General features: G+C 40.9%; 1 protein-coding gene across 10 annotated transcripts in view; it reads right to left on the bottom strand.

The window, feature by feature from the left end:
- RNF180 (ring finger protein 180) overlaps positions 1-24,408 on the bottom strand; it is a 135,785-nt gene that overhangs the window by 77,086 nt on the left and 34,291 nt on the right. For 8 of the 10 annotated variants that reach the window (XR_005600443.1, XM_039544739.1, XM_039544738.1 and 5 more), the window contains 2 exons: positions 20,943-21,038; positions 12,704-13,669 (listed from right to left, as the gene is read on the bottom strand). Coding sequence is in view for 7 of the 10 variants with exons in the window: in XM_039544739.1 (XP_039400673.1) it covers positions 12,704-13,669; positions 20,943-21,038 (1,062 nt within the window). In the remaining 3 variants the exon portion in view is untranslated. Of the gene's footprint in view, positions 1-6,147; positions 6,268-12,703; positions 13,670-20,942; positions 21,039-24,408 lie in introns of all 10 variants that reach the window. The other 2 variants (XR_005600441.1, XR_005600442.1) reach the window with 2 other exon arrangements.

Raw genomic sequence — 24,408 nt, 5'->3', positions numbered from 1 at the left:
CCAAACGTCCTGGCTCTTGGGCAACCCACTACACCCTGCAAGCCCTGCGGTGCTGTGGAAACAATCTAAAAAGCAACCGCCTGGACCACCTGAATCAATTCTCTGGTGCCTGTCCCACCCGCCAACACAGTCAGCTCACCCACAGGGGTGTTTGTTTCTCCTGGAGGAGACTCCCTTTGATAAACTGACAGACCAGCCTGAGATCCTCCAACCTCAGTCCAGCCCAAGTGGTAAGGATCCAACTGCCTGGTTCCCTCATGGCCTCTCTAGCCCCACTCCAGTCATCCTGTGCTTGGTTTGAAAATCCCTCCCCTCCCTGTTCTAGCACTCCTGCTATGCCTAGCTGGAAGGGGGAAGTCATCCTATCCCTTGGTCTTGCCTACCTACTCTGGCTTGAAGCAAAGCCTGAAACCCAATCCCTCTCACCTTCTCCCACAGCCTGCCTGCTACAGCAGCCGTGGGTGGGTTGGAGTCCTTCCCCCCTCCCCGCTGATCTGATACAGCTCTGAGCTCTTTCACTAACTGACTCCTCTTCCCCTGCTGTTCCCACCCATTTCACCCTCTGTGGTCTGGAGGGCGGGGGATTCCACCCCTTTTCCCCACTCTCAATGTCCTGTTCCCACGCGGTACCATGCACACTGCAGAGGCAGAGTCCTTGCTACTCCACAGAATCATAGAATATCAGCGTTGGAAGGGACCTCAGGAGGTCATCTTGTCCAACCCCCTGCTCAAAGCAGGACCAATCCATGCTGCTGCTCCGCTTGGTTTGGGTGAAAGAGGGCTTCTCCCGCCCAGCTTGCACCTATATAATCTCCCCTCTCTTCTGGTCACTTGGGGGATGAGTGAGCATCCCTACACTGAACCGCAATGTGTGCAGCAACCTCTGTGCTTCTCTACCCCATTAGGAGGTATACCCATTTCCCTGGCAAGCCAGGTAACATTCCCCACCCCACTGAATGTGCGGTGTGGCCATTCTACATTCAACTTGGCTCTCCAAACTTAAAACAAAATTGTTTTTCGCTAGGGAGGAAGGTATCTCCTGGCCACTACAAGAATTGAAGGAAGTCCTTAGAAAATTTGTTGAGATCTTTATGTTCATGCAGTATTGCTACTGAGTTCCTGCTCTCTATTATGCTCCTATGCAGTCCAGATTTTAGCTCTGAAGGCCTCCGTTACATTTATTCAGTACCTACCATGTTACTAAAAAGTATTAAAACTCTAAAACACATTAGTTGCTTATTTGCTACTTAAAAACGTAAAATAATTGTTTCCAATACTTGATGCTTCCACAAGTCAGAGGTATACAATATTCACTTAAAACATTTCTTGAGACATAAACCAGCGGTTCTCAAGCAGGGGTACGCATACCTCTGGGGGTACGCAGAGGTCTTCCGGGGGTACATCAACTCATTTAGATGTTTGCCTAGTTTTACAACAGGCTACATAAAAAGCACTAGCAAAGTCAGTACAAACTAAAATTTCATACGACTTGTTTATACTGCTCTATAATCTATACACTGATGTGTAAGTATAATATTTATATTCCAATTGATTTATTTTATAATTATATGGTAAAAATGAGAAAGTAAGCAATTTGTCAGTAACAGTGTGCTGTGACACGTTTGTATTTTTATGTCTGATTTTTTGTAAGCAAAATAGTTTTTAAATGAGGTGGAACTTGGGGTACACAAGACAAATCAGACTCCTGAAAGGGGTACAGTAGTCTGGAAATGTTGAGAGTCACTGCCCTAAACTCTTCATCAACACTATTTTGGACTAACAGCGATGGATCAGCAAATATGTCACTCATAAATTGCCTGACTTCTAAGCTGACTGTCATCAATGAAATATATGCTGATATCAAAGAACTTTGGTCAGGCCCCAAAAAAATCTTAGTTTCTTTCTTGCCTCATTTATGTCCAGCAAGCTCTCAGGCTCTGCAATGATGGGAAAGGTGGCAGATGATGGAGTCTTCCACCCAACCTGTGCAGTGCTGGGCACAACTGCAGTATTTCTGCTATTCTGATGACAAGAGCAGCAGCGAGTTAGCAATGCTAAACTATCCCAGAAAGGGGCAGCAAGGAAACAGGGCCATTGCAGACAGCAAATGTGGCCTGCCACAAAGAGGAGCACACAATGCAACCCCTCAAAAGGTTAGCATACACTACACAAAATGTCTCTCTGAGCTCCTGCTCTAATGGTGAGACTCCGTACCACCTACACAGCTACTGAAAATATATACATAAGAAATATAACAAAGCCTATCATTGGAATTACACCAGGGGTTCATTTGGCCCATTATTTGAAACAGTAATTCTGGAGAATAATGCAGTTTAACTTCAAAATCATCACATCAAAAAACCAAAAAAACAAAAAAGCAAGCAATATATATGTATATATTCAAAGACATATTATCTCAGTCTTGATATGTTCCAGTTACCTTGTGGATTTCAAGCCATGCCTCCATTTTTGTGGATGGAATTTTGTTTATGAAATGTTATGCACACACACTTGTGAACCTGCAGTGACTTGCTTGGAGAAAGTTTGCATGAATTGAGTGAACAAAATTATGCGTACAAAAACAGAGCCCAGATCTGAAAACCAAGCCTCAAAACAATGAAAAATTATTCAAAATGATTTCTCATAAATTATACACTACTGAGAACAGTAACATTCATTTGTTGGCACACAATCAAATTACAAGTACTTCTGCAAAAACACTCCTTCTACAAAATTCATTTAGTACTGCAGATTTTCTTTTTACCATCTGTTGAGCTCTTTTCTCCACTTATAACAACTCTGTTCTGTATGCAAGAAGCATGCAGTGCCTCCCAAATTAAAAAGGGTCACAGAAAAAAGAACTACTCCCAGAGCCAAAAAGAAAACTATTACTGACCAAAAATGTGTGCTCTTAAAGGTTAGCAAATCCTTTTTTAAAATCAAGCTGTTTCTTTTGAAGTCCACTCCTATGAAATGCCAAGTGCCCCAACTCCTATTTACTTCAATAGGAGTTGAGGATGCTCAGCTCCTCATAAGATTAGAAGTGTGGTATGTAAACATTTTGCCAAATTTTATATCATGACCTAATCCCAAACAATGTTTGAAAAAAGGAATTTTCCCGGGTCCATGTTTGACTTTTAAAGAAGCGTGTATAAAACATATCAGAATGCTACCCTCTAACTCTGTATGTGAAAGAGACAAACAGTCTGGGGGAGGCCCTAAACGGTTGTGTCCTTTCTAAATAAAAGGCTCAGACTCTTCTGACATCTAGGCTATGACAAGCAGCTTCCTCTCTAATTTGGAGATGCTTCTGGTACAAACTGGAAGCTTAGTGACCTGGTTAATGTGGAAGTCTGAGGTGACCATAGGTAAAAAGCAGGGCTATGTCCAGAAAGATACCTTTTCATTATAAAAGGTGGTGTAGGGAGGGTCAGCCATTAAGATCCTGATTCTCCAGTTCTCCTAGCAGAGGTAATAGGCTCTAAGAATGCAATTTTCATGGAGAGGTGTAGACGGGGACACACTTAGACAGTGGTTCGAAGGGAGGCCTCATTAGGGAATTAAGGACCAAATTTAAATCCCATGCCAGACTAAGGTTGTCTAGCATGGGGGGAAAGGTTTGATAATCCTTTAATAAACTGAGAGGTGGTGGGGTGCATGAAGACTGAGAGCCCTTTAACTATGGAGTGGAAAGCTGTAATTGCTGCTGGGTGAACCCTAACAGAACTCAGAGACAGCCCAGAGTTCTTCAAATTCAGAAGGAGCTGTTCAAAACACCAATGATGGAACTTCTTTCACTTTTGCGGGTATGTCTTTCCAGTTGATTATTTTCTAATATTGAGCAAAAAACTGATCTTGCTCTTCCCTGGCAATTTATATAGTATATGGGGGCTCTGTTATCTGTCAATATTCTTACAGATCAGCCTTTGATCACAGGTAGGAAGTGTGTGCAGACCTATCTGACTGCTCTGAGTTCCAATAAGTTGATGTGAGGAATGGATTACTGAGTGGACGATTTGACTGTGATGATGAGCTCCCCATCCAACGAGAGACACATCTGTCACTTGTCACAGAGGGAGGGTTGGAGTGTGGCTGCTCCCATGAATCCTATGGACCCAAGCCCGAGACATGTTGGTCATGGCAACTGGGAAGTGAATGGGGCGAGACATCTGTGCTGTTAGTCACTTGCTAAATTTTCTCTTATTTGCAGATTGAAGGGAAGTCCTGGAATCTTTTTTAAGAGTGCAAGGACTCATCAGGGGATTCATTGAATAGTCTGAATCTGTCAAAGGAGAGATCCCCGACAGTATTGTGGACTCTCTCAGGATCCCCAATGACTGATGTTAAGAAACACAGCACATATCAATTGCTGTTGATACTGAGCATGCTGCAATGTAAGCTGCTTCCAGGGATGCTGGAAGAGAAATCCTCACTAACAACTGGCCCGCATTGATGATAGCCTGAAGTTGCTCTCGTTGTTCTTGTGGCAGATGGTCAATAAAGGCATTGAACTTCCTATAGTTGGTGTAGTTGTATTTTGTCATCAGGAGTTGTCACTGGTGATTCTAAATTGTAGTGAAGCAGAATAATAACTTTTATGGCCAAACAAATCGAACCTCTTTTGGTCCTTATCATGATAGGTGAATCTTAAAGTGGTGTTGCTCATTACATTCATTGACTGCATTAACTACCAAAGAGCATGAAGTTGAATATAGGGACTCTGATCCGTTAAGGGGAACATAGTAGTTTTTATCAGCTCTCTTGCAGTAGAGGGTATTGTAGTTGGAGTCTGTCAAATTGTCTTTGCAAGTTCAAGCAGAACCTTGTTTGTAGGCAGTTATCAGTGGAGGCAGTAAGAAGGATGTTAATCAGTTTATGCTGAAACCTCATTAATCTCTTCCAACAGGATCTGGAGAGAATCTGCAATATCATGAGATCCCGATATTGCTTAAAATCATGGATGTCTGAGTGGGATGGTGGCATCACTGCATCATCAGGTGAGGAGAAAGAGAGATTAGTGGCAGGGGCTGATAAAAAGCTACATCTATCCACTGACTCTCAAAAGACTCCTTTTGAGGAGATGACCGATGGTAGAGATCTATGAGTGTAGCTAGGAGCTCAGAACTGTTCCTTACAGATAGCCCATGCAACCCAGAATGACCAGTGGGGAGGTTCATATGGGAAGGGAGCGGGCACCCATGAATGCTCAGACCAGGAAGAGCAAGGGGTGGCCTGTGCCTTGAAGATTCCTTTATGGAGAAGGTGTTGGGAGAGGCAGCTCTGGACTGGTAATTGAGTGAATCCTGAACAGAAATCTGGCAGTCAGAGGAGCTCCCTCATCATAGTCCAGGGGAGAGATAGGGCAGATGATCATGAATATGGGACAGGGAGTCTACTCATTTGAGTGGGCACCAGAAAGCATGTCTGTGTCAGGGAATGATTCAATACCAGCAAGAAACTAGAGTCTGATACCAAGAGTCTTTCAGTACCCATCAGTAGAGGTGATTCTGGTTCATCCAAAATGACCAAATTTTAGATTGTCATCCTGAGTCCCAGTCCAGCATCTGAACCACAAGACTATCTTGCGAGGTTTGCATTTTAAAAGCTGTCATAATTTCTTATCTGCCTGTTTAATCTGAGTTTAAATTAACATTAGTAGCATAATGAAAATAAACCTTTTAAAAATTGATCAACATGTATCTTTGTAAGACAGACCCTTTTTAGCTTCAATATATTATTGAAGAGATACAAAAACACATATCAGTTGTCAAGTTATAAATTAAAGCCAAGAGCCCAACACTTTTCCTTGACCTGAGTTTCAATGACCCTTTCCAATGAGATGGTGTAAATTCTAAACAAACCACATATTCTTTCTGTAACTAAACAATTGTAAAACCAAATAAAATCAAATTTACAGAAAGGCAAAAAGACAGTCCCCTGGATGAGCCCTTTTAGACATTTTATCATAAGCTTCAGGCCAGGGCATGCTTTCGGTATAAGTACATATATAACAAGATCCTTAATAAAGACATTTTATAATAGAAATGCTGGCAGATTCTTGGCTATAGTAACAGTAAGAAGCACCACTGTTATTCTTAAAACATATGATTGTTAGAAATAAATACTGTAACTGTTGTACTCTATTACCTTGCTAACAATATACAGTACTGTATCAAACCTGTTCCTTAACTATACTGTATGCTGTTCTTTGATAGAAGTTAACAATTTTCCATCATTTTGTAGTTAGAGGAAGTTTGGTGCCCCCTGCTGTTAAAAAACACAATTTAGTCATTACATCTCATTCTATGCAGTCCTCATTCTATGCAGTCCTCTACAGAACTCTCTATACAGACTACTTATGATTTAAGGCTGATGAATTTTAACACAATTATAAACACTGTAACATGTACCTCATTATAACACACAAAATGTATTGATATAGTCTAGCTTACCACAATAGCAGGCAGTGGTACCTACAAGCCGTATGCACATTACGTACACACAGGTTTGGCCCTGCAGTCCCTCTGTCATAGGACCAAAACTGAGTAAGTGGCATTGGAACCTCTGTATTCAGGGTGGGGTAGGGGGAAGAAGGGCGTCAGCACCGTTCAGGTCTGGCCCTGCAGCCACAGGGTTAAACCTGAGCGGGCACACTGGACAGTATGGCAGCCAGCACTGCTGCTTCTCACAACAGCTGTGGGGCTGGCTCCTGCACCAGGGCTCTGTCTTGGAGGCCTACCCAGCCTTGCCCCACTTTCAGCAACGCGTGTCCCCCTCTGGAATGAGAAGTGACACTGCACTTGGGCAGGATGGACTGGAAGGTGGGGGGCTGAGTGTGGCGCAGATCAGACAGGTGAGGTGCTGGGGCCAGCGGCTGCAGTGGGGATGGCTCAGTGTACCACAGGAAAAATTCACTTACTTTCAATGGGCTAAATCCAGAGAATAAACCTATGCACTTACAGATGAATTTGTCCAAAGTCTGAAAATATATCCTCTCTCTCTCAAGCTGATAGTGGGAGGAAAAGGTTTAATTAAAAATAAATAAAAATGAAATACACAATACACTTGTATAGAGAAGGATTAGGATAAATTCACCTCACATCAGGAAAAAGTCCTACACAGAGATTCCCACAAAGAGCACGGCAGTGAGATGTTCCCGATCTAACCTCTTTCAATCAACCCCCTATAAGCTTATGCACTTTCATTTTTGTGAATTTTTATCATCTGATTGCTAAGTATGTGGTAACAAGCAAGCTCAAAATCATGGCACTGTGACACTACAGAACAATTCATTGTTCAAAACACAAGTCCATTTGTGGCACTACCCACATCCTCTGGTCCTAAGTAGGATGGTACAAAGTGGGGTGACATGGTAGGGTCAGTGAAGGAAGCCTAGGAAGAAGGGCCGGGTTTGCAGATTAACTAGGGGGGCAGGCTTGGAAAGAGGTGTGATGGTAAGGAGGGAGGATTTTCTTGTTTTGTGACACGTTGGACTAGGTCATGTATTTCTGTAAGTGTGGTTTGCACTTCTGAGTCCATACTCTTATGGGAAGGTAATATCACAGGGGTAGGGGTGTGATGACTGCACAGCTTGCCAGGTATGATTAGAGAGCCTGAAAAGCACATTTTATAAATGATCGTTTAAATATTCCACATATAAGACTAGCCTTAATGCAACATTAAGGTTGAGAAATCAAGCCCTCTGAAGTCAGAAAATACAGAACTAAGATTGAAATCTAATTTTTAGTTTTCCCACTCAGAAGATATACCTTAAAATCTCTCTATGTTATTATAGCCAGAACTGTGCAGATAACTGATATTTTTGGTTCGGTGGCCATTCCAAAAGTCTAAAATATTTGATTTGGGGTTGAATGAAACATTGTGTACAATTTGAAATGAAACTTTTTTTTTATCTGAGTTATTTTAAAAAGTCTTAGTATTTTAATGAAATCAAAATAAATTTAGAAAAGTCAAGTCATTTCAAATTAAAATGTTTCATTTGGAAAATGTCAAAATTTTGTTTTTGTTTCAGCCCAAAAATATCGTCCATTCTAATTATAAATGAACGAAAAAATAGAACTATGGATAGGTGATAGCTTCTACAACTAAAGAACCAGATTTGTATTCCTTTTTTAGCCCAATCTTGGCCCCTTCTAAAAATCTCTAAAACATAGCAATTTCCATTTCAAGTTTTGATTGTTTAACCTGTGGCAGTAGAAGTTTCTTGCCCAAATGTGAGGGTCTTCAAGTGAGGCATTTTTGAGAAAGAGATTTCAGTGGAATAACAGTATCTACAGACAACCTACTGAAAAGAAATATCCTCAGTGATGTTAGTGATCAGAGTTCAATAATAATTCCCACTCTTTTTGAAACAAAATAATTCCATCCTTCTTCTTTCATATTCACATCAAAGATATGAAGACCCAGCTGGTAAACTATTATTACAAGTTAAAAACTAAAACTAGGCATCACTTTCTCAAAACTGTTATGTTAAAACTGAGAAGTGAATATTGCTTGTAACTTTCAAGAAAACTAGAGTACTGAGGGTGAAATCCTGGCTCCACTGAAGTCAACTGGAGTTTTGCCATTGACTTCAATGGGGTCAGAATTTCATCCTGAGTATCTAGAGTATTGATTTTGAATGGCCTCTCCTGCTAAACACACATAAAAGGTACTCCAGCTTAAATAAGAAAATTAGCCTTACAGTACATATAAAACTAAACAATTTGTTTTCTGGTGTTATTCTTGTATCTCTATATCGGTCCTGTGCTATTCCTGAAGCTCTAATGTTATCCGCATTAGCACAGCTTGCAGCCTCAGCAGACTTCGACGTTAATCATACAGAAAGACCACAGGCTCACTTCGGTGGCGAAGACTCGAACAAGCATGGTATCAGTATCACGGTTCACTGGTTATAAGCACACTAATGCATGTATGCCCGTGACAAGGTATCAGCTCATTCAACGTAATGTCCCCTAACCAATACAAAGATTCCTCTTCTTCCACTCTCCTTTTATACATTGATACAAACAAGTTACATATTATATTCTATATTAGTTACCACCCTTGTACCACGTATTTCATAGTTTGACCAAAACATCCTCATCCATTATTCTGACATCCCAGCCTTATCTTTACGAGAGGTCTGTGTATTCTTGCGACATCCTCTCAGAAATGTGTTTGCTTGGTCAGCTACTGTTACTACTCTAACAAGACCTACTTTGGTTTACAGTCTACTTTTGTTCATACTTATAGACATGTCAGTGGCTCCAGCAAGGCCTACATCTGGTAACTAACAATTTATTCAAGGACATTACAAAGTTAGTTGTTTCCCAGATTATACTGAACATAACCTCCCAATTAATATTTATCCTGCTGATTACTGATTCTGCTTCCATTTATGTGGCTACAATCACACCATGAGATACAGAGATACTGACTTTCTGGTGTCCCTGGGGATGCTCGATCCCTGCTCCACCCAGGCCTCGATCACACTCCACCCCTTCCCCAAGGTTCCAAACCCCACCTGCCTCTTCCCACACCCGCTCTTCCCCACCCTTTCCTGCCCCATTCTGCCCCCGCCCCTTCCTGCCCTGTTCTATCTCCTCCCCCAAGCATGCCCCACCCTTGCTCCGCCTCTTCCTGCCCCCACTCCTCCCACTTTCCCTCCAGTGACTCCTGCACATCGCTGAATAGCTGATCACTGGCGGGCGGGAGGCGCTGGGGAGGGGCTGATCGACAGGGCTGCCAGTGGGTGCTGAGCACCCACCATATTTTTTCCCATGAGTGCTCCAGCCCCAGAATCGGCGCCTATGATGAGAGGTGTGATAACCTAGGCTTCAGTCAGGCTTCCATAATACAGATAATCCTTTAAAACTAAAAACTGGTGTTTTCATTGTATTACACTGTAAAATGTAAAAATATTAAGATTAAAATTAAAATACTAAATCAAGTTTTGGCTATAATTGAGGACCAATGCCATGCAAAAAACAAACATAACAACATATGACCAATAACAGCTCGGTTAAAGTAAACATGTTGTTTACACATATCGCTAAATACCTTCTTTTGAATTTGTACATTCAATAAATAGGTTTATCATGTGTAACAACATCATCTGATGCATCAAATATATAAACAGAGAGGAATTGGGGAGGTGAGGGTTAAAAAAGGAAAGATAATTTTGTAAATGTATTTCTCCTTATTCAAGCCCTCAAAGTAGAAATAATAATAAAAAAAATTGCAGAGAGAAACTTAACAGACATTACTTTTAAAAGGTGCGGTGGCCGTGTAGGTCTTATATGGTTTTGCACTCTGGAACCTGCGAAATTCCACACATAAAATGTCCTAGTAGCTGCCATTTTGGACTCCTTGCACAATAGCAATTAAGGCTGAGATTTTCAAAGCTACCTCAGGGATTTGGAAACCTAACCTACATTTAAATTAATGGGAAATAGGCATCCAAATCCCCTCAGTTAGCTTTGAAAATCCCACTCAAAGTTTTAATAGCTTTTTTTTTCTTCTTCATTTCAGAGAGGTATTTTAAAGCCAAAACAAAAATTTTAAAATGTCACATAATGGCAATGAGAATTCTCTCCTTGAAAGAAATATAAAATTGTAGCTATAATATGATAGGTTTCATGGGACAGTGCAAAATCTTGTGATTTGTCCCAAGGCCCATCACAGATACAAGTTGGAACACTGTATTTAACTTAGAAACACAGCAGCTGCACCTGCATAGTCATTTGTCCAGATTGATTTTTTTCCACTGTACCAATTCTGAAATCAATTCATTGATTTTAATATGAGTTTTTGTGATATTCTAGTGGCTCCATTTACAATGTATTGTAATGGGTCTAAATGACTCATGGACCTAATCCAATTGGAATGAAATTATGCCTATACAATGGTATATATATTAAGGGTGAAATACACTTTGTGCAGAGGATTAGTGCCAGGCCTATATACCACTTAAGCCCTCACGAGTAGAGCCTGAGTGGTGCTTTGGCCTTGTGCTGGCCCTCTGGCAAACAGGTGAATTTCACTCCAGAGTATAGTATTGTCTTAAAAGAAAATCAACACAAAAAAATCTGAAACTACTAAAATTAATATTACATTTTGATATCTACTACTAAAAGAGTACAGCCTATTCAAATAGTTTGTTTTGAGTGTAAAATTATGGTGTATGTATACTGTACCAAATTTAAGCTATGAAGTTTAAACCAATCAATTATTAACTCCTTAAATATTGGGTTTACAGTGGCTTTACATTCCATAGCTGAAATATAGTAGCATGATGTCACTACCTAGCATTGTTAAAATTACATATCCCCATAAAAACAGCAGTGATTTCTTGAGTAGATACTTTTTCTCTGACATGAATAATACCTATTTTTACCTCTTATCAGGCATGTGCTATTTTACTGCTGGAAGTTTTAGAATCCTTCCTGAATTTTATACGGAGGACGTTATATTAATATTTGTATCACACAGTAGATTATAATTAATCTCATGCCTTCATTTCCTCTGACCTAGCAATAACTTTGTTGTTTGTTATAATTCCTGTTCCTGGTCATTTTGTAAAACATCTCATGACCATCCCTGGTACAATAAAAATAGTTTCACCTTTTAATTCTGTTCTTTCCTTTTATGGTTTCAGTAAACAGAAAACTATAATTGCATTCACACTGCTATTACATAATTTTAAAAAAATTAATCAGAAAGAGTTGAGTGTAGCTGGATACTTTATTCATCAGTGAGATATTTTCAATGGAAAAATAGTTAGAATGTAAAGATTACATATGAAAACAAACTTCTTGGGGCTAATTCTCTACTGACTTTCACATTGTGTAGTCTTTCACACATAGGGTGACCAGACAGCAAGTGTGAAAAAGCGGGTTGGGGGTGGAGGGTAATAGGCACCTATATAAGACAAAGCCCCAAATATTGGGACTGTCCCTATAAAATCGGGACATCTGGTCACCCTAATCACACCTGCACAAAGCAAATGTAAAATGTTATCAGATCTCAATGGTAGGATTTTATTCCCCCTTTGCACATGGGTAAATATCACAAAAGCTGCAAGGGAGCAGAGAATCAGACCCCTTCAATTTTTAAAAATTCTTAAAGGCTCTTATCTCTCATATTGAAAATAATCTGTTACTATAGTTATATATAATCATCTTATGATAAGTAATAGTTAAATGTAAGTCTTCTGACACAGCTTTTACAAATTTTACCTGTCTGGTTATTACTTTTGTGAAAAAGTGTGTCACGTTAACTTTGTAGTCAGGAAATCCTGAGAGTCAGTGCTTGTAATTTATAAGAACTGGGTTCAAGTTTGCTTTCATCACATCAAGTAAGTTTTGTGGTATTAGAATACTACTGCAGATTTGTTTCTATATCATAAAACTACAAGAAATGTGACAGAAACTGACTAGACTAGCAATCTCCATTCATGAAAATGTGGTTCTGTAGGCAAAAAGCAGTATTGCTGCAGTAGAGAAAAAACTGAACTGGAAAAACCAAGTATGTAGGAAGGCTCCACAACTTTTGTTTTCATGATGCCTGGCTGTGGACAGTACTATTAATCTTTCACAGGCACTAAAAGGCAACATTTAAAAAAAAAGTCTCTTCAAGCTCCTCTCTTACTGACACACCAAATTGTACAAGCAAAGCTGTGGGTCATTTTTCACACACTCACCTGCTTCTGAAGCCACCTTTCCCGCTTTCTTTGTTTTTTCCTCAAATTCTTCAACTTGTTTCTCTCTCTTTTGCTTAGCTTTTGATTGACAGCAACCAAGGAAAAATTAGCAGGCTGCAGAAGATCAACAGATGTGATGTGCTGCTGTCCAATGTCCTCTTCTACAGCACTCACAGATGAAGAGAGGTCCATCATGAAAGGCAGTTGGTCAGCAGTGGCATCCCCAGAACATTGATCAGAAGCTTCAAAACTGCAGTCACGTTCTGTCTCTCTACAGGTTAATGTATTGCAGGAAGTAACTGGAAACTTTTTTGGTAGCTCATCAGTATCAGAATTATATAGGCCCTGAAAGGAATTATTATTTCTATTGGACTCTAATTGCAAGCTACCTCTTGGGTAAATGGGTTGTGTTTCATTTTGCCTGTGATAAACAGGCCCTTTACTGGAAACGCCATACAAACAAGGCAACAAAACATGTCTCTCTCTGATATTCAAATCCAAACTGTGTGTTTTCCTATGACAAGTTTTTATAGTGCATCTCTCATTCACAGGCCATGAAGCTGAAGGACTTTTTTTTTTATTAAACACTTTGAAGTGCAGTTTTTTATTGTTCATCTCAAAGCTGGCTGATCTCACCTCTAGGCAAAGTGCTTCTGTTAATCTTCCAGTACCATTTGTGTTTTTGGCCACGTATGAAAGCCCTTGATTTCTGGGTCCCAAAGTTCCACCTGTCACGCTGTGCTGTATTTTGTTATTAGAACCAGATGGAACTTTGCAAAGTGACATGTGTTTTACTGATGATCTTGCTAATCTAAATGAACAAGCTGGCTGATAATCAATCCGACTCTTGCAGAGATGAATATTTGCAAACAGACCACAAGAACATTTTGTATTGCTGACAAAGTTAAAGCCTCCCAAACGGGCACCACAGAACGGGCAGTTCAGTTTTCCAATCATCCACTCCGCCTATAGATGAGAGAAAAAAACAACGAATTCATTGTAAATAAAAAAGAAAGTAACCACTAGATTATATTTTCCTCCAACAAAGGGGTCCACTTTTTGTTTTGTGAGACAAAAAAACAGACTGCACAGTAAAAACAAAACCAAACATAAATCAAACTAGACCTTTGAAAACTGTCCTTTATAAATAGAGGGGAAAAAACCAAAACCTCTAGAAAGACAACACATTTCAAAATATAGCTGCTTAAAAATATTCTTAAATATTCCTAGAAAATGTTATAGATAGTGATACAGTACCATCCTCATGCTAATAAAACATTAGGCTCTTTAAAATGATTAAATCAGTCCACAAAGCTAATGGTGACTTAGCAGGTATAATTTCACACTTAAGTTTTCTGAGTGCTGATACACCTTTTGTGAACCAAACACAGTGGAAAGAGATTTCCCACAAAAATGAATAAAGCTCCACTTATCATACAAAATCAGAAGAGTTATTTTGTACTTTAAGTACCAATGTAAGGTACAAGCAAATACACTGAAAATGAGAAATCCATAGCATAACTGGCATCAGTAAAGGTAAGCTGAACATTGTAGGTACTAAAACACATTCTCTAAGCAGTGAATTTTAAAATGGAGTTATTAAGTGAAATTATCAACAATATTTTATCATTATTATGTCACTGCTTCTTTTTTAAGGGAAATACATACCAAAGCTCCAATCCTGCAAACACTAATGCACATTCATTACTCATGAATGGAGTAGTTCAAATTAATATATTAATTTATTCAATGGAGCTATTTGTATGAGTAAAGTAACATACGTTTTAGTGTTTGCAGGATTAAGGCCCAATTGATTAGACAACATTATAGATGTAGGCTAGATATTTCTAACTCAGGAACCTAAAATTATATTATAAGAGGAGCTGGTAGCACTGCCTATTATTAAGGTTGCCTGACACTTCCTATTATTCAGCCAGTTGTTTATAACTCTGACAAACTTTGGGCAAAAAGTTTCCATAACTAGTGTTTGCCTCAGGCTGAATTTTTTTGGGAGGTTTCAGCCAAAATGGTATAGCCATTTCTGGGAACGAGGTTAAGGGAAAATAAATTGTTTTGTAATGTTAAAGAAAAGGTTTCCAGAATTTTTTTTAACAAGCTCTAGTGCCCCCATGCTTTATAGCAGGGGGAGTGAAGAGATTAGGATGGAGAATTGGGGAGCGGGTGAAAGGAGAGACAGATTTTGATAAGGAGTTAGGCTGCAGAGGGACAACTGGAACTAGCTGGGCAAAAAAACTAAGAAAAGAAGTCAGGAAGGGAAAAAACAACTGGAGTCCAGGGGGGAGAGGAGAGAGATTGGATGAGGAACCAGGAGTGGAGGAAAGGTTACAGACTGCGAGAGTGAGCGTAGACTGGAACTCAGATGGAACTCAAGGGAATACTAGGACTGCCTGAGCAAAGAGACCAGAACAGTGTTGAGAAGCCTGAGGAATGGAGACTGAGACTGGTTAGGCAAAGGAGCATCGAATTGGGACCAGGGCTGAGGAAGAGAGGGGACTGGGACAGAAACAGGTTGGTGGTGACTAGGCAAAAGCAGTCAAGCTTAGGGAGCAGATAGAAGGGTCTGTGTCCACTAGAGCACACTTCGCTGTAGAGCCTGGATGGGAACCCAAGATCCCCGAGTTCACCATTTCTCTGCTGTCAGCAAATATCTGTGAAACCCAGTGACAAAGTGTTTGACTCACCCCTCTAGTGCCAGTCCATGCAGATGATGATAACCTACTGCTGATGTGACTTATCAGTTAGCTGAAGTGACAGAAGTCTGTGCAACAGATAAAACGGTTACCTATCTTTTGTAACTGTTGTTCTTCAAGATGTGTTGCTCATGTCCATTCCATTCTAGGTGTGTGCACGCACACATGCACAGTTGTCAGAGACTTTTGCCTTAGCGGTATCTGTAGGGTCAGCTGTGGTGCCCCTTTGAGTGCTGCGCTCATGCGTCGGTATACTAGGTGCCACCAACCCTACATCCTCTCAGTTTCTTCTTGCCAGCAACTCCAACAGAGGGGTAGGAGGGCAGGTAATGGAATGAACATGAGTAACACATCTCAAAGAACAACCATTACAAAAGGTAGGTAACCATTTTTTCTTCAAGTGCTTGCTCATGTCAATTCCATTCTAGGTGACTCACAAGCAGTATCCTTGGAGGTGGGCTCGGAGTTTATAGCTTAGTGGCTTGCAGTACTGCCCTGCCGAAGCCAGCATCGTCCCGGGCCTGCTGGGTAAGTGCATAATGGGACATGAATGTGTGGACGAACGACCAGGTAGCCACCCTACAGATGTCCTGGATAGGCACTTGAGCCAGAAAAGCTGCCGAAGAGGCCTGTGCCCTGGTCAAGTGGGTGGTTACAGTCACAGGGGCTGGCACCTTCACCTGATCGTAGCAGTAGCGAATGCTGGCAGTGATCCAAGAAGAAATTCTTTGAGTGGACACTGGGTGACCTTTCATCCTGTCGGCAATCATGGTGAACAATTGTGTCAATTTGCAGAATGGCTTGGTTCTCTCCGTGTAGAAGGAATGCAGCCTACACGCCTCCTCCTCCTCCTCCTCTGACTTATGCAGCTTTGGAAAAAAGATAGAATATCCTGGCTTGTATGAAACTGAGAGACCACCTTGGGCAGGAAAACTAGGTGTAGCCTCAGCTGGACTGTGTCTTTGTAAAAGACTATATAGGGCGGTTCCAAAGTGAACGCCCTAATCTCAGAGTCCCAGTGGGCAGATGTTACTGCAACCAGGAACACGACCTTCCAGAGGGATGGGGAGGGGGGTGAGAGGGAGGGTCAGCTATGAACTGCAGGGTGTAACCCAACGGTCCGAGGTTAGCTGAGACCAGGCTTATCGGAAGGGGCGGAGGCGGTCAAGGAAAGAGAGGGAGGGTGGATCCAGTGAAGTGACTGGGGCGTCATCCTTGAGCGTACCCTCAAAATGACTTCTTCTGGCCTCCCTGGTTTCTGGTAGGGTCAGGCTGAGCAGACAGGTGGGAAGATGATGGATGTCACCGCTTAGACCCCTTACCTCGCTCCTTTCTCCTGTAGAAACCCAATTGGGGAGTTCTCCAGGACCTAGACTATGGGGGCAGAGGAGATGGAGGAAAGAATGGCTTCCTGGCTTGTTGAGGAGTGTGAAGGCCCAAGGAGCAGAGGGAGGCCCGGGAGTCTTTAAAGCCATGGAGCCTTGAGTCCATAAGCTTGGAGAAGAGATCCGACCCCTCAAACCGGGAGGTCCTGAATAGTGGCCTGCATCTCCTGGGACAACCCGGAGGACTGCAACCAGGAACTGCACCTCATGGCCACCATCGAGGCGACCACCCTGGCCGCTGAGCCAGTAGCATCCCAGCCATTTAGAGGGCTCCCCTCACCACTGCTGTGCCCTTGTCCACCAAAGGGGCGAACTCCTGGGCTCAATCTTGTGGGACGGCCTCTTTGAACTTGTTAAGGGAGTCCCACAGGTTAAAATTGTATCTGCCTAACAAAGCCTGGTGGTTAGACACCCTGAATTGTAGGCTGGCCATTGAATAAATCTTTCTGACAAATAAATCAAGTCTCTTGGCTTCTTTGTTCTTTGGTGTGCCACTAACATGGCCCTGCCCGTCCCTTTCATTCACAGCAGACACAGCCAGTGACACCTCTTGTCAAGGTTCCCTCCCCACTCTGAACTCTAGGGTACAAACGTGGGGACCCACACGAAAGACCCCCCTAAACTTATTTCTACCAGCTTAGGTTAAAAACTCCCCAAGGCACAGATCCTTCCTTGTACCTTGGATTAGGTAACGCTGCCACTACCAAGTGATTTAAACAAACATTTAGGGAGGGTCACTTGGAGCCCCACTTTCCCCAACTATCCCCTCAAACCCCTACACCCCCTTTCCTGGGCAGGCTTGAGAATAACTCCCCAAGCCCCTATACCCCCTTTCCTGGGCAGGCTTGAGAATAACTCCCCAAGCCCCTACACCCCCTTTCCTGGGCAGGCTTGAGAATAACTCCCCAAGCCCCTACACCCCCTTTCCTGGGGAGGCTTGAGAATAACTCCCCAAGCCCCTACACTCCCTTTCCTGGGGAGGCTTGAGAATATATCCTCACCAATTGGTACAGGTGAACACAGACCCAAACCCTTGGATCTTAAAACAATGAAAAATCAATCAGGTTCTTAAAACAACAATTTTAATTAAAGAAAAAAGGTTAAAGGAGTACCTCGGTAAGATTAGAATGGAAGATAATCTCACAGGCAATCAGATTCAAAACACAGAGGGTTTCCCTCTGGGCAAAACTTTAAAGTTACAAAAAGAAAACCAGGAATACCCTCCCTCTCAGCACAGAGAAAATTCACAAGCCAAAATAAAAGTAAATCTAACACATTTCCTTGCTAAATACTTACTAACTCTATAGGAGTTGGATTGCTTGCTTCTTTGATCTTGCTCCAGCCAAAGCTGCACGGAACAGACAGAACAAAAGCCTTTCCCTCCCCCAGATTTGAAAGTATCTTGTCCCTTTATTGGTCCTTTGGGTCAGGTGCCAGCCAGGTACTTGAGCTTCTTAACCCTTTACAGGTAAAAGAGGAATTAACCCTTTACAGGGTAAAGAGGGATCTTATGCTACCCTTAGCTGTATGTTTATGACACCGCTGGAGGGTGCATGTAGAGGTATTCGAACACTTTTGCAGGGATGTAATACTTCTTTTCCATCTTCTTAGAAGCCAGCAGAATGGAAGAGGGGGTTTGCCACACCAATTTGGCATTTTTAAGGACCCGAGGTGGATGGGCAGTGTGACCCGGGCCGGGATGGAGGAGGATATAACGTTAAAGAAGTGGTCGGACTCCTCCACGACATCCTCAATCTGTGGGTTCAAGTTAGCAGCCACCCTTTTAAGGAGGGCCCAGTGCCACTTGAAGTCATCAGGGGGACTGCCTGTTTGGGAGTGATTTGCCACCGCTTCATCCGGGTCTGACGATGATGACTGCACCATCTGTGGAGGAGCAGCATCCCCCTCCCTCTCCGAAGCAGCCAGGAGGGCTGGCGGGAACACGGGACCGACATTACTGGCACTCCCACCAGTTTCTAATATAGCCACTGAGTGGGCCACAGTTCCTGGTGCCATGTTGTCGCTGCGGGTGACGCGCTGGTCTCACGAGTCAGTGGTGAATCACCTCTTCTTGGTGAAGAGCTGAACTCCCAGTCCGACTTGGACCACTGCCCTTCCACCAGCCAGGGCAACGCCATCAAAGCCTGAGACTGCTGACTGACTCTGGTCTGCAACCAGCGAGGCAAGGGCCAGGAATGGCGCCTGCCCAATGAATGGTACCGGGCGAAGGGAACCAGTGCCGTGACAAGGAGCGGCCTCGCCCAGGCAGGGACCAAGGTCTGGGAGACCATCTGAGAGAGGGTGACCTGGGCTGAGGCAATCTCTGATAGGAAGCTCGCCAGTACTGGTGGTAAGGGGACCGGCACAACCCCATGCCAGTGGTGCACTCCGCACCGATGCCAAAGTGGTCGGCGTGGGGTCCGAGTGGGAGTGCTCCGATGCAGGATGAAGTGCAACCTCCAGGAGGAGAGCCCTCAAGCGGACAGCCCACTCCTTTTGGGTTACAGGTTGAAAGTTTTTACGGATTCAACACTTGTCCTTTCTATGGGATTCCCCCAAACACTTCAACCAGCTGTAATGGGGAGCACTGATAGGCATCGGCCTGTTGCATGACGAGCATGGTTTGAAGCCAGGAGAGTGGGGCATGCCCCGCTCTGGGGTGAAGTCCCAGCCGGGACTCTTAACTACCAACTTAACCTAACATTTAACTTAACTAAGTACCTACAAACTATATACAAAGAAGATAAAGGCTGTAAAGAACCGCAAATGCTCTTGCAATCTAGAAGGCAAGGAGCTCCAACCAATCGTCACAAGTGGTAAGAAGGAACTGAGAGTACGTACGGTTGGCAGCGCCTAATATACCAATGCATGAGTGCAGCACTCAAGGGGTTGCCACAGCCGACCCTACTGATACCGCTAAGGCAAAAGTCTCTGACAACTGTGCACATGGCGCGCACACACCTAGAATGGAATTGACATGAGCAAGCACTCGAAGAAGAACTAAAGGCTTCAACCCTGTTGATTAATCTTGTGAGTGTCAGTATGATGCCACATGATGGAATTACTGTTTTTTCTGTCTACTTTTTTTTAAAACCTAGGAAATTACACACAAAAAAACTGTTAAAAGATCATCGTTAAGGTTACAAAGTCAAGCACTTGAAATTAGGAAATGACTGTGCAACCTTAATTTGTTCCCTTTATGCATATATATTATGATACAATCTTTAATTACATGATGACATACTATTTTTTTTCATAAAAGACCCATGTCTCATTCAGTGCACAGATTGGACGGTACTCATCTAATGAGCCGCTATTTAATATTTTGTTTCCTCCTCATTGTTCAATGTGTGGCCTCATGCCTTATTTACTGAACACTATCCAAACCCTGCTCTGAAGACAGAATTATTAATTTCCTCATAGGCTTCCTTATGCTGTGCAACACTATGGGTATCAGAATGCTTCACAAACTTTAATGAATTTAATGAACAAGATCCTGTTTCTATATATTAGTATATATGCAAATAAATAAATACAATAACAAGTACAGTACCATATGTCAATGGCACCTTAATGCAATGGCTCTCAACCTCTCCAGACTACTGTACCCCTCTCAGGAGCCTGATTTATCTTGCGTACCCCCAAGTTTCACCTCACTTAAAAACTACTTGCTTACAAAATCAGAAATAAAAATACAAAAGTGTCACAGCACATTACTACTGAAAAATTGCTGACTTCTCATTTTTATTTTTATCATTTATAAAATAAATTAATTGGAATATAAATATTATACTTTCATTTCAGTGTATAGCATAAAAGGCAGGATAAACAAGTCATTGTCTGTATGAAATTTTAGTTTTTACTGACTTTGCTAGTGTTTTTTATGTAGCCTGTTGTAAAACTACGCAAATATCTAGATGAGTTGATTACCCTGGAAGACCTCTGCGTCCCCCCAGGGATACATGTACCCCTTGGTTGAGAACACTGCCTTAATGCATGTGATTGACTCAAGTCCCCCTTATACAAGATACCAGAAGTATATCCATCTGATACATCAGAAATGATGCCCTGACTAATGCCTGCTGCCCCTCTTTATTCTCCAAATAAAATACAAATGATATGTTTATAAATCCAGGAACCTACCTTTTCTATTGCACATTTTACCCAGTCTGGGAGAGCTTCCAAGTTCATGTGCCATACATTGCAAGTATACTGAGAAGCATCTGAATAATGTGATTTCTGTTAAATAAAGTCAGATTACATTGTTAATCAACATTCATGTATGTATTCGTTTCTTAGAATAGAGCTTTTAGAATCAAATACAAAGGAAATTATTAGAAAATTAGGTAGGGGAGAGAACAACTGTTTAAAAAAATAAAGCACTTCATGGACTGATTAATTTAGTTACTAACTGCTAAATCCATAGATCCTGGTGCACCCACTAAACCTGTAATCGGGTAACTGCTTTAAGTAACAGTGTGTTTCTGGTTCTGCAGACAGTAGACAGATTCTCTGACGCGTATTCCTTCATACCATAGAGAAAATATAAATAGCTAGTTTTGCCTTTTTTTGATCTGGCAGAACAATGTTTGACCTTGTCTACACTACAACAAAGTGTACTAGGACATTAATTTAAAAAATAGTTTCTCTGCCAGGCCAGGGCAACATCTGTCTTATATATTTATATTTCTTTCTTTCTTTCTTTCTTTCATCTGTTCCAGAATAGGCCATTGCATAATCTTAAAAGTAGTTCTAAAATTGTTTTTCTAAAATGCTGGTTATTGTAGTATAGACAAGTGTATTACCAAGGTATATTACTGTGTTACAATGGCAATAATGTGAACAACCAAAAAGAAGAAACAAAATTGTGATGAACAAGTATTTGTAACTAAGAATATTTCTAGACAGCAGTTGAGCCTTAAAATTGTTGAAGTTTTACTAACTGCACGTTAAGTAATTACAACCAGCCACCATCCTTTCATTCTGAAGTTACTGGACATAGGACAAGTCACTGCAGCATGTATAAAGTATGAAACTCAGCAGGACAGGTATAGTTCTATTGTGCTGGAAATAGGGGAAGGGAGGAGGTATCACAGACATGGCAAATGGATTCCTTACACATAGATCCTCTGTCCATTAGTGGAGGAGCTCCAGAAACTACAAAAGTTGCTTTGCTAATGCACTGCTGTCTGGAAAGACTAGATTCTGTCTTCTTCCTGAGGTCCACTGAGAAGACCTGCACAAAGTCAAATTTACTCCAGTTTTGCACAAGAGTCAGGATTTCTATCTAAATGTTTAGATCATGTTCATCACCCCAGTATCTGATCCTAAGATTTGTTCCTAAAGTTTCCACCGCTCCAAGTCTTCTTTATTTATTATTCAGCTGCCATTATGTTATATTCACCATGAGTTTCAAGTGAATGCTTTCTCTCAGCCTGGGTAGTTTAAAAAAAAAGTTTGGCTGACAACCTGTAGATGATGAACTTATCATTTCAGCGTAATACTCGCTTTTCAATGTCCCGGAAAAATTATTTGCCTTTAATTGTTATCCTCTGTTGACATGTCACAGCAGAGCACTAGTTTCAATTCCATATTCCTATGAGTGATGAAAATGGAGTTCCCCGAGCACTAATTTCTAAAGAATCCAGCATGCACCAATGGAATACTGATGCCCCCAAGGGCTCTGACCACAAGTTCCTTTCCCAGAAGGTGAAACTACTCCCACAATATTAAAAACACCTTAATGATAAAGTAACAAAATGTTTCAAAACCTCAAACTCTGTAGAGGCGGGAGAGAGGTAATCGCTTATAACGTGCAGTAACTTAAAGGACAGAAATAGACAATTAAGTCTCTCTTTTCTGAAGATATATAACCCTAGTCTTTGGAAACTAAGACGCTCCAAGGATGTAAGAAAAACATGCAACAGGAAGTAGGAACTGCAAACAAGGTTAATGTACTTAACAGTAGCCAGACAGGAGATTTTTGAGTGAAGGAATACATTCAATAAATGTTGATGTTTTTGATAAAGAAAGAACACATCTCTTAAAACATACACCAAACAGAAAGATATTCCAAAAATAAGATAGCTATATGGTGGGAAAGTTTGGATTCCCTTGCTCCAAACAAACTTTCTACAGTACACTAAGTGTAAACAGGAGCTATGTCAACCTCAGACAGGTAAGGCCTCAGAGATGGGATGCTGGCCAGACTGAAGTCTAACAAGATTGAGGTTTTTTTATTAAATTTCCTGGTCTTCATGTACGTGATAATCGAGCCTTCCAATTTCAGTTACAACTGTGCATATCCAGAATAACTCCACTGCCTTCAAAGGAGTACTTCTGAATTTACACTAGTTTTACTGAAAGCAGAATTTGGCCATAACTGTTCTGAGAAAAGATCAGTATAAAGAAAGATTATTCCTAAATGACTATCAAAAATGTGCATAGCAAAAAGGTTCAGACAGAAATGTATTATGGCATATTTGAACAAGTTATGTGCATTATGTCTCTAACATACAAATCACTCAAAACAGTTCTGATTATTTTGGGGGGAGATTTTAGCGCACCATCCAGAGAAGATTACTATGTAATTTCAGTAACTCTTGAAAAGTTACTTACATTGTTTAACTGACCAATTAATGTTAAGTAATTACAATTTATATATACACATTCCTTTTTAACACCAGTAACAGGATACACTACTAGATAGTCATTTGTCTTTTGGTTGTGTCAAGTTTTTGTTTGCGCCATAAAGATGTCAAAGGATAAAAGAAATCTATAGCTAAAACATTTTTTTTTAAAATAGCAGTTTAATTGTTGATTTTTAAAAATAACAATGATGCTTTCTTTTTAGATGAGTTGTTTTATCAACTGTGCAGTCTGCAGAGTAACTTTTCTGGTGCAATTTTTATACAGAGAAAATAAAAAGTACATCTGCTGTACATAATTGTAGTACATATTCCCTCTGTTAGCATTTTATTTTGCTTTCTAAGATGACAACAATAGAAAATATTCATATTTCATTTATTTTATTCCTTTATTATTAAAATATTAGGAACCAAATAGCTTTCATAATCTCCTAAATTACTGCAAAGGTTTATACTGTAGAGATCAATGACAGAATGCTACTGTTATAGCATTTCAGAACAAATTCAAACAATTGCATTAAAAGAATAGTTGCAAAAATGAAAAGACTTTGGTAAGAAAATATAAGAAAGTTATTCTTGACAGCTAATACTATTATTTTTTATCTGTCTAGGTGTTTATGTGATGCCATCTGGGAGAACTCAAACTAATTCTCAAATATTGCTGACTTTGGAAAGAATTTCAACTTTCTGAAATATTCTTATTTTGACATAGAATTATTATAAAGCAGTTTTAAAACTTTAGCTTCACCTTATGGGAGAGAAACTCCTCATTTTGCACAGAGGACTGGGGATTTTTTTGTAAATAAAAAGGAAAAATCAAATGGCAGCACGGTCAGGCATTAAGCATCACTGAAACTCACAACGTAAATCATACAAAACATAGGGGGGAAAAAAACTACCTTACTCATAAAGAAAGGTAGTAGGAATTTCCAAGTTTAAAAAATGAAAAAAGCCCTAAATCC

This window comes from Mauremys reevesii, linkage group 6 (genome assembly GCF_016161935.1).
Source record: "Mauremys reevesii isolate NIE-2019 linkage group 6, ASM1616193v1, whole genome shotgun sequence".
NCBI classification, from domain to species: Eukaryota; Metazoa; Chordata; order Testudines; family Geoemydidae; genus Mauremys; species Mauremys reevesii.
The sequence above is the reverse complement of the archived record's forward strand: the minus strand, read 5'-3'. Positions and strand labels throughout refer to the sequence as shown.